A 13976-nucleotide genomic window follows, 5' to 3' on the forward strand; every position below is an offset into this window, starting at 1 on the left:
AGGCAAAATGGTGTCCTCCTAAATTTAACTACAACTCCCTTGGGTTGCTAAAAACTCGTGTCTGCTTCTAAATCTTTTTGTGTGACTATACTGAGGCTTTCTAAAGGCACGTAAATGACAGGCCCCTCCCAGTTACCCATCATTCTATGTGTGTGTCACTGAATTAATGAGAGCCAAATATGTATATCTGTGAGGAACCTCTTTTATAGACTTCTTGTTACAGGCCCCTCCCAGTTACCCATCATTCTATGGGTGTGTCACATGGTGTCACTGAATCAATGAGAGCAAAACATGTATATCTGTGAGGAACCCCTTTTATAGACTACTTGTTACAGGCCCCTCCCAGTTACCCATCATTCTATGGGTGTGTCACTGAATCAATGAGAGCAAAACATGCATATCTGTGAGGAACCCCTTGTATAGACTACTTGTTACAGGCCCCTCCCAGTTACCCATCATTCTATGGGTGTGTCACATGGTGTCACTGAATCAATGAGAGCAAAACATGTATATCTGTGAGGAACCCCTTGTATAGAATTCTTGTTACAGGCCCCTCCCAGTTACCCATCATTCTATGGGTGTGTCACTGAATCAATGAGAGCAAAACATGTATATCTGTGAGGAACCCCTTTTATAGACTACTTGTTACAGGCCCCTCCCAGTTACCCATCATTCTATGGGTGTGTCACTGAATCAATGAGAGCAAAACATGCATATCTGTGAGGAACCCCTTGTATAGACTACTTGTTACAGGCCCCTCCCAGTTACCCATCATTCTATGGGTGTGTCACATGGTGTCACTGAATCAATGAGAGCAAAACATGTATATCTGTGAGGAACCCCTTGTATAGAATTCTTGTTACAGGCCCCTCCCAGTTACCCATCATTCTATGGGTGTGTCACCGAATCAATAAGAGCAAAACTTGCATATCTGTGAGGAACCTCTTGTATAGACTACTTGTTATAGGCCCCTCCCAGTTACCCATCATTCTATGGGTGTGTCACATGGTGTCACTGAATCAATGAGAGCAAAACATGTATATCTGTAAGGAACCCCTTGTATAGACTTCTTTTTACAGGCCCCTCCCAGTTACCCATCATTCTATGGGTGTGTCACTGAATCAATAAGAGCAAAACATGCATATCTGTGAGGAACCTCTTAGACTACTATAGACTACTTGTAACAGGCCCCTCCCAGTTACCCATCATTCTATGGGCTGGTCACGTGGTGTCACTGAATCAATGAGAGCAAAACGTATATCTGTGAGGAACCCCTTGTATAGACTACTTGTTACAGGCCCCTCCCAGTTACCCATCATTCTATGGGTGTGTCACATGATGTCACTGAATCCGTAAAAACACCTCAGATAAATTGAAGTGAATGATGTATAATCTCTGTATAATGCTGAAGAATGTGTCAGTGCTATAAATACAGAATAATAATTCATGTTACAGGCCCTACACATGACCTCTAAGCTGTAAAGTGCAGCTCCTATACATTTCACGTGTCAGTGTCTTTGTAGTTAATGGCTGTTGCTTTATTATATATGTATAGATCATAAGCTGTAGTTTATTTTCTGATTTGCAGGCTATTTTTATTATGCAGTCATGCCTATGTTCTATTATAGCTTTTATTCACATGCATTTTAATTTTGAAATGAAGCATGCCCTGTCATGAGTAGCTGGTAGCCCATCTCTGCTTCCCTTCCATTCTCTGTGCTCTGAAAGTGATTGTTATATATAGTGTGTATACTGGTGCAGCTAAATATTCCATGTTGTATTGCAGAGCCGACAGCTGGAGTCTGAAACTGGCACCACAGAGGAGCACAGCCTAAATAAAGAGGCCCGCAAGTGGGCTACTCGGGTGGCACGGGAGCACAAGAATATCATCCACGGTCAGCGGGTAGGTATGACATGGCCACACTCATGAAATGCTACTATACCCTGCACTAATCCCAGCAAGTGTAAGGGGCTCAGTGAGGCTCTGACTGTGAATAGACTGTTATATTTATCTTCCTATTTTCGCTGATGATGATACTAAATTGTGCAGAACTATAGGTTCCATGCAGGATGCTGACACTTTTCAGAGTTAAATTGGAAAACTGGGCAGCAAACTGGAAAAAGAGGTTTAATGTTGATAAATGCAGGTTATGCACTTAGAAATAATACAAATGTGAGATATACTAAATGGCAGTGTGTTGGGGGTTTAGCTGGAGAGAATGCGGAGTCATGCAACTAAACTGGTTATAGGCATGGAGGATTTAAATTAGAAGGGGAGACTGTCATTATTGGGATTGTTTTCTCTGAAGAAAGACACTTGCTTGGGGACAGGATTACTCTTTTCAAGTACATTAGAGGGTTCATTATAGACATATAATAGCAGGGGATCTTGTTTCCCATAAAAAGGATCACCGCACCAGAGGGGGCCCTGTCATTGGCTACTGTGATACAAAAGTGTATAATTTAGTATAGGTATTGGTATATATAGTTTGTGAGTGTATTGGAGGTTGGTGTGTGCAGGGCCGCCATCAGGGGGTATAAGTGAACTGGGCCTAAATGTGCTGCCTTATTTGAAATAGCCAGGCCCCCCTTGGCAGTGCCAAAGCCGTGCCGCCTCTTCCGAAGTCCTGAAGCCACGTAAAGACCCTAAGTCACGAAAAGAGCTGAACTTGAAGTCCTGAAGCCACGAGTTCAGTTCTACTGAACACCAATGTGTTATTTTTTTTAAAGCCTTAGCCACCACAGTATTATTTTAATACTCCACAGGCCCCTACCACCAATGTATTTTTTTTTTTTTTTAAATATTCTTTGGGGCCCCAATGTTTTTTTTAAATTTGTAAGGGAGGCCCTGGCGCCAACATTTTTTTTAACTTATGGGGGGCCCTGACCACCAATGATTTTTAAAAAAACGTTTATGGGGGGCCCTGGCGCCAATGTTTAAAAAAAAAAAAAAAAGTTTAATGGGGTGCCCTGGTGCCACAGTTTTTTTTTTTATAACTTTTAATGGGGCCCTGACCATCAATCGCTTTTTTATGAAAAATATGTTATTAAAGTTTAGGAGGCCCTTAAGTCATTTTGCTCAATCCAGTAACTTTTGGTAAAAATATAAGCAAATCGGGTTTACAGGTGTGATACCTATATCAGTAAGGAGGATTTCTTCGGTTATACCACTGCTATATGGCAACCTCCATATCATAAACAGCACAGGTACAAACAGCAAAGGTACTTTATCATGTATAGACATCAGTGCTCACAAAACACAAATGCGGCTTCTGTATAGCAGCTCACATGCCCTTTAGGTTTTTTTTTTTTTTTTTTAAAGGTAATGCTTTATTTGTTTTAAAGAACATTAAACATACTCAAACAATAAATGCTCACATGCCCTTAAGGTTTAAACGTGATATTCCTAGTTTCCTCCCTGCCATACAGCAGATGCAAACAACTGGACTATTGAAATAAACCTTTAAAATGGAACACATTCCATGTTTACAGTAGAGGCTGTCAGGCACACCTTATTGTGTACATTCCTGCTGTGCATATATGCATGTATACTTAAGAGGTAGCTGATATATTATTTGTCTTGCCTCAGGCATTCCCTGTAAGGGTCAGGCCACACTGGGCGTTTTGGGGAGATTTGCCTAGTTTTTGCGCCGACCAATCTCCCCAAACGCCTTCCCTGACTCTGCGCCGGCTAAAATGAAAAAACTGCGGCGCTAATGACATGCAGCGATTCGTTTTCCAAAGTTGCCCGAAGTTTCCTTGTGTGGCAACTTCGGGCGACTTTATAAAACGAACCGCCACGTGTGATGAGCACCGGCGTTTTTTTTTTTTTTTCATTTTAAGCGGCGCAGAGTCGGGAGATTGGTCGCAGCAAAGACGAGGTGATTAGTCGCCATGCACCCAAAGCTCCCCAAAATGCCCAGTGTGGACTTACCTTAAAGCTCAACACCACAGCCCTGTATTTATGTCAGAGAATGTTGCTCTATGAGACAGGTCTGTAGATGGGTAGTGACCATTGCAAGCTTTAGCTGTGATCATAAGTCTGTAATTGTGAGCACTAGCGAATTGGCTTTACATCAATGTATTTCTGGTCTCAACTTATGTTTATAGTTCTATTTTACAATATATAAAAAAAACTGGGACTTAAAATCCCCAATCATTCGCCCATAAGTATCCTAATATGATAAATATTCAATACATAAAGATGTAGGATAAAAGGCAATATTTATTCACAACCACTGTATTAAGTTAAAACCAAATTAAAAGCAAACTGTGCTACATATGGGACGAGGGATCCCTCTCCTTTAGATGCTAAATCTGTACATAATGGATATTATATAGTAACAGGTAGACTTGCCCTTTACCGTGCACGGATTGAATACTAGTGGGTACATATTGGTTTATATGCACTTTCCCCGCATCTGATTTATCTTAATCGGGTGATGGGGCTTAAGGCCCCCAAAGACGTTTTTAGGGAAGTCCGACCAATCCTTCGAAATTATCGTGTGGTTAGTGGGATTCGAACGATCGTACATCTTACGATTTTTCGGCCGACATCTGTCCGAAAATTGATCGGCCAGGTTAAAAAAAATCTTTATTGGTCCCAGTGCAATGTATCTATGTTTGCAGGGACAAGCAGGCAGCTCCCCTTTGTTTTCCTGCCAAATTGGTCTTTTTAGTTGATGGACAATTCGTGCGATATTACAATCGTTTCGAGATAATCGTGGTCTCACGATGACAATCGGATCTTTGAAAAATCTTTACATCTATGGCCAGCATTAGCATCTAAAGGAGAGGGATCCCTCCTCCCATATGTAGCACTGTTTGCTTTTAATTTTTGTGGGGCCTGCCCTAGCTTAACCAAGCAGTGTGGCAGCTCTCAGTCACGTTTAAATGGAAGAATGCAATCTTCTCTTAAAGGAGAATTCAACCCCCTAATTTGCATCCCCCTTCCCCCCTACCATAAATAGGCCCTCCTCCCCCCTGGCCTACATGGCACCCTGGGCAAATGCCCCTAACTTTCTACTTACCCCTCTTTGCAGGTCCTGTCCAGCAGAGTTCACAGCAGCCATCTTGTCTCCTTCGGTCTTCTTCCAGTAGTGATAGGCATTTTTGGGCGCATGCGCAGTTGGAGGAATCTTCCGTTGTGGAGCTACTGCGCCGAAAATTTTGTGACTTTCGGCGCATGCGCAGTAGCTCCTCAACGGAGGATTCCTCCAACTGCACATGCTCCGGAAAATGCCGATCACTGCTGAAAGAAGACCGAAGGAGACAAGATGGCTGCTGTGAACTCTGCTGGACAGGACCTGCAAAGAGGGGTAAGTAGAAAGTTAGGGGCATTTGCCCAGGGTGCCATGTAGGCCAGGAGGGAGGGGGGCTATTTAGGGTTGGGGGGATGCAAATTAGGTGGTTGAATTCTCCTTTTAAGGCCCCCATCCGATGGGCGTCCCGATCGATATCTGGCCAAAAATTGGACAGATGCCGATCGGGCAGGGTAAAATATTCTGTCAGATTACGGCCGCACCTGTTCGTTGATGCGGTCCGTATCGCCTCCATTCTGATCCGATCGTTCGTCCCTAGGGCCCACGATCAGACCCGCACGATATCGCCCACCTGAATGTGGGCATATTGGGGAGAGGTACGCTCGTTTGGCAACATCACCAAACGAGCGGATCTCCCTGTCTATGGCCAACTTTACAGTTAATACCTGCTTCTAATAACCCTAGAGTATGCTGTCCTTTACCTTTTTAGCTCATAACATTTAGAATATGTCTACCCCCATGAGTGAATCAAGTTCCCTGCCTATCTGTTTGGCCTGAGCTGCAGGTTCAGGGAATGTATAACTAAGCCCACAGTCCTGCCTGATAACAGAAGATTGTACTGACACCTGATGTGTCTTTCTGTCCCTTCCTTGCAGGCCCTGGAGGAGCTGGAATGTCAGAGCACTCCAGTGTCTGAGCAGAGCCGAATGGAACTTGAACAAAAGGTAGAAGAAACTAGAGAGAATATCCGCAAGTCAGAGGTAAGTTCTGTTGTCTGTAACACTGGGGTAACTGTCATATGCACCAACAGGTAGTGCGGTTAGCTTGCTCACTCTTCAGTCTCTTAACAGTAACCTCCGCTTTCTTTTTTTGTACCCCATTATCCAAGATATTAAATAAATGGACTCATTCCAATTGTCTGTGTTCAACACACATGCTTAACTTTGGCTCAGCATTTGTATGGGATCACTTGTAACTTATTGTAGAATAGGAAAGAGCCAAAACAGATATGACCGCAAAGTGCGTTTATTTACACAACTTGTTTTGGGTGTAAAATCCATTATTTGTATGGGATCATTTGGGGGCCCCTCACATTCATGTCCCAGTCCATGTTTTACAATGTGCACTCTGGTACCCTTTGTGTTGTGCTGAAGTGCAGCTCCCAGATTTTAGAACTAATAAAAGAAAACATAATTCTAAGCAAATTTCTAATATTTTTTCATTTCAATGTTTCAGTGCTTTTAAAGTTATTTGTAAAAACAATTGCTATTGAAAGCAGCATTTGCTTAACTCATGGTTGTTACTTTTTAAACAATGTTGCAAAAGTCTTGGTTCCCCAGCAAAGACAGGTCTATTAATCAGCTGCCTTGTCTTCAACATTGTTTCAACAGTCTGAACCATCAGGGCAGAGACTAGAAAGGCACAAACACTTCAATAGCAATTCATATACCAATAACTTAAAAACCATAGAAGATTTGTGTATTTCAAAGCTGCTCGTAAATATGTTTTCTATTATTAGGCAAAATGTTATTTTGGGGTTGACTTGCCCTTTAAAGCCAGAGTTTGTAGCTAATGTCACTGGTTGTTGATTAGTATAATATTCTAGTAAGGGTTAAGACCTTAGGCAAGACTATGAGGACTGTGTATGTCTCTGGTTTCACAGTGAGGGGCAATATTCTTTGTCGGCTGACTTTTTCCCAGGTGTGACATTGTTTAGCTTCCCTGTGTCTGGGTGCTGCAGGGGTTAGGTTACTGTATGCCCTTTCAGATCAGAAACTTCAACACTTCATTGGCCTGGTTACTTTCCCATGGCGGGGGGAAGCTATTTCGTAATTCACCTATGACTTTCTGGTCTGGTATTTGCCATACCATTTTGCTTCAAGTACTACGTTGTGAAATAAAGCGGAAATAAGAAAGAGAAAATCTAGGTTTTCAATTGCTGTTGCTTATAACTCAAATTCACAGCAGAATACATTTCTTCTTTGCTTCCTACTGAATTTCATCCAAGTTTTGGGATGCCCCCGATCCCTTTGGTGTTGACTGAATGCTTACAATTACTACTTAACCCTTAAAGCTAGAGGCAGTAGCTTATAAGAGGGCAGACCCCACAATTGCTTTTGGTGTAGCCTTTCTAGTAAGAATCATGATGTGGATATGATATAGAATTGTGAGAAAAGTAATTCCGGTATAACTGGGGATCTGCAGAATAGTGACCCCTGCTTACTTCACTATACACTGCAATTACATCTGTGTTCAGCTGTTGCTTTAATGGACCCTGGGTTGTCCCTGCTACTTTCATACCCTTAAGGTAACTGCATTTGTACATGTAGGTATTTATGACTTCCAGAGACATTAGCAGTATGGTGTCGCCTTCATTGGATGCTGCAGATATTGGATACTCAGGGCAAGTAATGACTATTCATGCTTGACTAGACAGTGAGAATTCCCAAAGAAAGAATCTACCCTTTCACTTAACATGATTTATATATCTGCTTATAAGTTACTTATCTGTTTGTGGGAACTGATGCCTTGTTTGGTTTCATTATTGCTAAGGCTCCTTCCTTTGACCTGTATCCATGTCCTGAAACAATAACCATTTCACCCTATTATCCATCTCATTCACTGATCCCATGGGTACATTGGGTCCCATCAGGCCATCCATCAGCTGTTCTTTACATTTTAGATCATTCAAGTGTGACATTATACCAGAGCTGCACTGATTATTCCTTCTCTGAATATTTGATGGGATATATGTGGCCAAACCATAGTGGAAGCATGTTTATCTATCCATAATGCAAGCCAGTGATTTCTAATTCAGATAATACCATAGCTACTGCTGCCTTATAGCTCCGAGTCTTGACTTTTGGGAAGGAGTTTGTATTTTCTCCCCTAGTTTATATTGGTTTCACCCCAGTACTCCAGTTTCCTCCCACACTCAAAAAGTCAAAAGGCAGGTTATTTGGCTTGTGATGAAATGTGGTAGGGACCTTTGATTGTAAGCTCCATTGAGATGGACTCTGTAAAGCCTTATGATTATATAAAGAATTATAATAAATAAATATCTCTTTCCTGTGCAGATTACAAAGCTAAAAGCTGAAGCCCGTCTGGATTTGTTACGGCAAATTGGTGTTTCAGTGGACACTTGGCTGAAGAGTGCAATGAATCAGGTCATGGAGGAGCTGGAGAATGAACGATGGGCGAGCCTCCCTACCCTGATGAATAATGGCTCCTCCCACCTGGTATAGTCACATTACCGCTATATAATATATTATAATGCACTTATGTACTATTGCAAACATTCCTTGCTACAGACACTGCAGACAACTTGTGGCTCGTGAATTACTTTTATGAATTATTATTTTAAATCTCTGCCCAGTGGGTTCTTTTCCCTCTAAACCCTTAGCCAGACCCAGCTGCTACCAGAATCGAAACCAATAGATGCTGATGGGAGGTATATTGCTTTGGAATTGTTACAGGTATAGGACATGTTATCCAGAATACTCGGGACTTGGGATTTTCAGATAAGGGTTTTTTCTATCATTTGGATCTCTATACCTTAAAGGAGTAGTTCACCTTTAAGTAAACTTTTAGTATGTTGTTGAATAACCAATTCTAAGCAAGTTTTCAACTGGTCTACATTACTTATTTTTTTATAGTTTTTTAATTATTTGCCGCCTTCTTTCCAGCTTTCAAATGGGGGTCACTAACCCCATCTAAAAACTAATGCTCTGTACACATTTACTGTTATTGCTACTTTTTATTACCCAAACAGACCCTCTCCTGTTCAAATTCCAGTCTCTTATTTGAATTAATGCATGGTTTCTAGGGTAGTTTAGACCCTAGCAACCAGATTTGCTGAATAAAAAGCTAAATAACCCATAAAAAATGAAAACCAATTGCAAATATTCTCAGAATATCACTCTCTACATCATACTAAAAGTTAAATTAAAAGCGAACAACCCCTTTAAGTCAAATAAAATATCATATAAACATTTATTAAAGGATAAATTATATCTTCTTTGGGATCCAGTACAAGCTACTGTTATATTGTTACAGAGAAAAAGAAAATCTTTTTTAAAAATCTGAATTATATTATTCAAATGGAGTCTATGGGAGATAGCCTTCCCGTAATATGGAGCTTTCTGGGTAACAGATTCAATTACTCATACTGCAATCATTGTCGTTCTGTGATTGCATTGAAATGGGAGTGAGGGAAAGAGTTAACTATACCTGGAGAAATTAGGAGTTACAGAAATCTCATTGTAATTAAATCTCACAATAAAACCATGGCAGGAACAACCACCCAAAGCAAGGTGTTTCCCAGCTGCCGATTGTAAGTTAAATCTATTACCAACCTATTGCCCTTTTAACATTAGGAATTCTCCATAATACAAGTTAATGAGCCAGTGGGTGTCTCACCATAAATCAAGCTCCCAGGTAATGAAACTCTATCGGGCAGCCTGATAAACTGTCTGGGAGGCACCTCATTTGCAGCAAATGAAAGAAAGACAAGGCCGGCAGTGAATAGTAATTGACGAGTAAAGGTGGCCATACACGGATAGATCCGCTCGTTTGGCGATGTCGCCAAACGAGCGGATCTCCCTCCGATATGCCCACCTTGAGGTGGGCAATATCGGGCTGATCCGATCGTGGGCCCTAGGGCCCAACGATCGGATCCTAGCGTTCGCCAAACGGGCGGTCGGATCGCGGGACCGCATCAACGAACAGATGCGGCCGCGATCCGACGGGATTTTTAACCCCAAAGTCGGCCAGATCTCGATCGGGGAAGCCCGTCGGGGGCCCCCATACACGGGCCAATAAGCTGCCGACTTGGTCTGTCGGCAGCTTTTATCGGCCCGTGTATGGCCACCTTAAGTCTGGTGTAACGAGAAGATCAGCTTGCTTACTCATTAACTCCAGCTTCTAGTGCTGAGAGGCAGAATTCTTGAAATACCAATTATCAAAACACATCAATAAATAAATATAGTTGTCCACAGTTACACTGTTTGTTTAAAGAGACCGCAGGAAGGGGAGGCCTTGTACCGCAAAGCTTACAATCTAAGCAAGTTAAAGGAACAGTTCAGTGTAAAAAAAACTTGATAAATAGATAGGCTGTGCAAAATAAAACATGTTTCTAATATAGTTTGCCAAAAATGTAATGTATAAAGGCTGGAATGACTTGATGTGTAACATAATAGCCAGAAAACTACTTCCTGCTTTTCAGCTCTCTTGCTTTCCACTGATTGGTTACCAGGCAGTAACCAATCAGTGACTTAAGGAGGGCCTATGGGATAAAACTGCTGCTTTTGAATTTGAGCTGAATGCTGAGGATCAATTGCAAACTCACTGAACAGTTATGTCCCACGTGGCCCCCCTTATAGTCACTGACTAACTCCGAGTTAGAGAACTGCAAAGCAGGAAGTAGTGTTCTGGCTATTATGTCACTCCAGCCTTTATACATTCCATTTTTGCCTAACTAACTATATTAGATACATTTTTTATTTTGCACAGCTTATCTATTTACCCAGTTTTTATTTTTATATTGAACTATTCCTTTAAAGACACAAATAGAAGGGTAATAAGTGCTGCCATTCACTATGTACTATGCATATCTGTTGTTAATTGTGCAGGTTTTAGAATATAATCTGATGCACCATGTTGGCCATTGAAGTGAAGGGGTCTGCAGCTTTAGCTAGGGTACTGGTTTTCATGTACAGGTATGGGATGCGTTATCCGGAAACCCGTTATCCAAACCGTTACGAATTATGAAATGGATGTTTCTCATAGACTCCATAATAATCAAATAATCCAAATTTTTTGAAAAAGTATTTCCTTTTCTGTGTAATAATAAAACAGTAGCTTGTACTTGATCCCAACTAAGATATAATTAATCCTTATTGGAAGCAAACCCAGACTATTGGGTTTATTTAATGCTTATATGATTTTCTAGTAGACTTAAGGTATGAAAGATCCGTTATCTGGAAAATCCCAGGTCCTGAGCATTCTGGATAATAGGTCCTATACCTTTCACATGAAAGAAAGCCTAATTTATGTGTTGTTGTTTTTTTGCTGCAGGGAAGCACAGATGTGGATCGGGAGGAGGGAGAGGAGCTGGAGGACAGCATGGATGCCTTTGATGACAGCAGTTCCAGTCCGTCTGGCACCCTACGGAATTATCCACTGACTTGCAAAGTCATCTACTCTTATAAGGTTTGTCTGAATTCTTCTTTCTTCAGCCCAAATTGCAGGCAGGGATCACCATGAGACATCTGGCTTATTAGATTAACCATTGCTAGATAGGGCTGGTGCTTTATGAACTACAATACCCAGCATTCTTAGTGGTTTCTGCTGGGACTTAATACTTAAAACAGTTAAAGGCACAGTCCTTGGGCAGCTAAAATATTTTTGCAGTGTAAAAGAACTATAGCGTTAGGTATCATTTTTCTTGGTGAAGTTTGCAGGGTAGCACCAGGTGTTACAGCCCATAGTAACCAATCTGCAGGCAACAATTTGATATCAAAACTGAGATTAGTCGCTATGGGTTACAAAGGCCTAGGGAAAGTTTGTCCCTTTTATTAAATAATATTTAAGTATTTTAATGATTTGCCAAATAGAGACTGTGCCAGCCCTTGGTAACTGGCAGCTGGATCTCTATGGAGGAGTCTCTAATCTTTACCCATTTGCTTTGTAGGCCTCTCAACCTGATGAGCTGACTATAGAGGAGCACGAAATGCTGGAAGTGATTGAAGACGGAGACATGGAAGACTGGGTGAAGGTACATTGGTCAGATCCATTGTATCGGCCACAGTGGGACTATGCATTGATCATGAAAATATTGCAGCTGCTTTAAATAGATATAAGAAATATCATTTATTATAGAGAATGGCATAAGATTTTGTGTGCCCACACTAATCTTGGTATTTATAACTATGAGTGCGAGCTGCCATATTGTTGCAGCATGCAGGTATCTAATTGAATGCACAGAGCATTTTCATTGTATAATTGAATTGATAACGGTGGCTGGGAGTTGCCATATAGCTTATATTGGCTAAGGAACTCTCCATAGACCTCAATAAACAGCACTTTCATTGCCTGGCATTGTCTCGAAGCAAAGTCCTTGGGATACAAACTGTATGGAGGATGTACCTATAATTTAGGGAGATTATGGCTTCTCACTGGGGCTCATTTATAAACACTGTGCAAATGTGTGCCTGGGCAGTAACTCATAGTAGCCAATCAGTGTTTAGCTTTTTTAAGCCCGCTGCAGGTTGAACAATGAAAGCAAGCATTTGATTGGTTGCTATGGGTTACTGCCCAGGTGCAAAATTGCCCAGTGTTTTATAAATGAGCCCCACTGACAATTCAGTAAGTAAATCAGCCCCCTCAAAAATCACAAAGACATCTGAGGGTGAAACCATATATGCACAGGGATTATACAAATGCATTTTGTTGTTTGACTCTTTTACAGGCGAGGAATAAGTCTGGGCAGGTGGGGTATGTACCAGAGAAATACCTGCAGTTCCCTGCGTCCAACAGCCTACTGAGCATGCTCCAGTCCCTGGCTGCACTTGATAGTCGCTCCCACACTTCCAGCAACTCCAATGATGCTGATATGGTCTCAGGGAGCCTGAATGGAGACACCAATGGTAACTATCAGCTTTTCTACTATAAAACTGCAATGCATTATGTTCCCTGTCTGTGTTAGTAACCAGTAATGTTCATTTTCAGTTACTTTCCAGGTTTCTCCAGCTTAAAGGGATACTGTCATGGGAAAAAAATGTTTTTTTCAAAATGCATCTTCATCAAAATGTAGCTCATCAGCAGAACAATGGGAAGGTAACCAGATAGCAGCTCCCTAACACAAGATAACAGCTGCCTGGTAGATCTAAGGGAAAGGCCAGACTAGGAGATTCGGGGAGATTTTGTCGCCTGGCGACTTATTGCCACGTATTTTGCGCGACTATCTCCCCGAACTGCCTCAGCGTCTTTTCCCCATAGGCTACAGCGCAAAATCTCCTGCGCTAATGCACACGCGGCGATGCGTTTTCAATAGTCGCCCAAAGTTGCCTCAGTGAGGCAACTTTGGGCGACTATTGAAAACGTATCGCCGCGTGTGCATTAGCGCAGGCAACTTTTCATTCTGGCCTATGGGGAAAAACGCTGAGACAGTTCGGGGAAATAGTCGCGCAAAAGACGTGGCGATAAGTCGCCAGGCGACAAAATCTCCCCGAATCTCCTCGTCTGGCCTTACCCTAAGAATAGCACTCAAAAGAGCAAACAGGTTTTTTTTTTTATATGTAATTTTGAAATTTGACATGGGACTAGACATATTGTCAGTTTCCCAGCTGCCCCCAGTCATGTGACTTACTCTCTGATAAACTTCAGTCACTCTTTACTGCAAGTTGAAGTGATATAACGCCCTCCCTTTCCCCCCAGCAGCCTAACAGAACAATGGGAAGGTAACCAGATAGCAGCTCCCTAACACAAGATAACAGCTGCTTGGTAGATCTAAGAACAGCACTCAATAGTAAAATCCAGGTCCCACTGAGACACATTCAGTAACATTGAGTAGGAGAAACAACAGCCTGCCAGAAAGCAGTTCCATCCTAAAGTGCTGGCTCTTTCTGAAAGCACATGACCAGGCAAAATGACCTGAGATGCACCTACACACCAATATTACTAACTAAATACACTTGTTGGTTCAGTAATGACATT

General features: G+C 41.8%; 1 protein-coding gene across 5 annotated transcripts in view; it reads left to right on the forward strand.

The window, feature by feature from the left end:
* The window catches only part of LOC108708818 (F-BAR and double SH3 domains protein 2), a 105140-nt gene that overhangs the window by 87482 nt on the left and 3682 nt on the right, over positions 1-13976 (forward strand). For all 5 annotated transcript variants that reach the window (XM_041582832.1, XM_041582830.1, XM_041582831.1 and 2 more), the window contains 6 exons: positions 1787-1903; positions 5918-6022; positions 8339-8500; positions 11337-11471; positions 11953-12036; positions 12730-12907. In XM_041582832.1, coding sequence (XP_041438766.1) covers positions 1787-1903; positions 5918-6022; positions 8339-8500; positions 11337-11471; positions 11953-12036; positions 12730-12907 — 781 coding nt within the window. The remainder of the gene's footprint in view (positions 1-1786; positions 1904-5917; positions 6023-8338; positions 8501-11336; positions 11472-11952; positions 12037-12729; positions 12908-13976) is intronic.

The sequence above is a fragment of the Xenopus laevis genome, chromosome 2L (genome assembly GCF_017654675.1).
Source record: "Xenopus laevis strain J_2021 chromosome 2L, Xenopus_laevis_v10.1, whole genome shotgun sequence".
In the NCBI taxonomy this organism is placed as follows: domain Eukaryota; kingdom Metazoa; phylum Chordata; class Amphibia; order Anura; family Pipidae; genus Xenopus; species Xenopus laevis.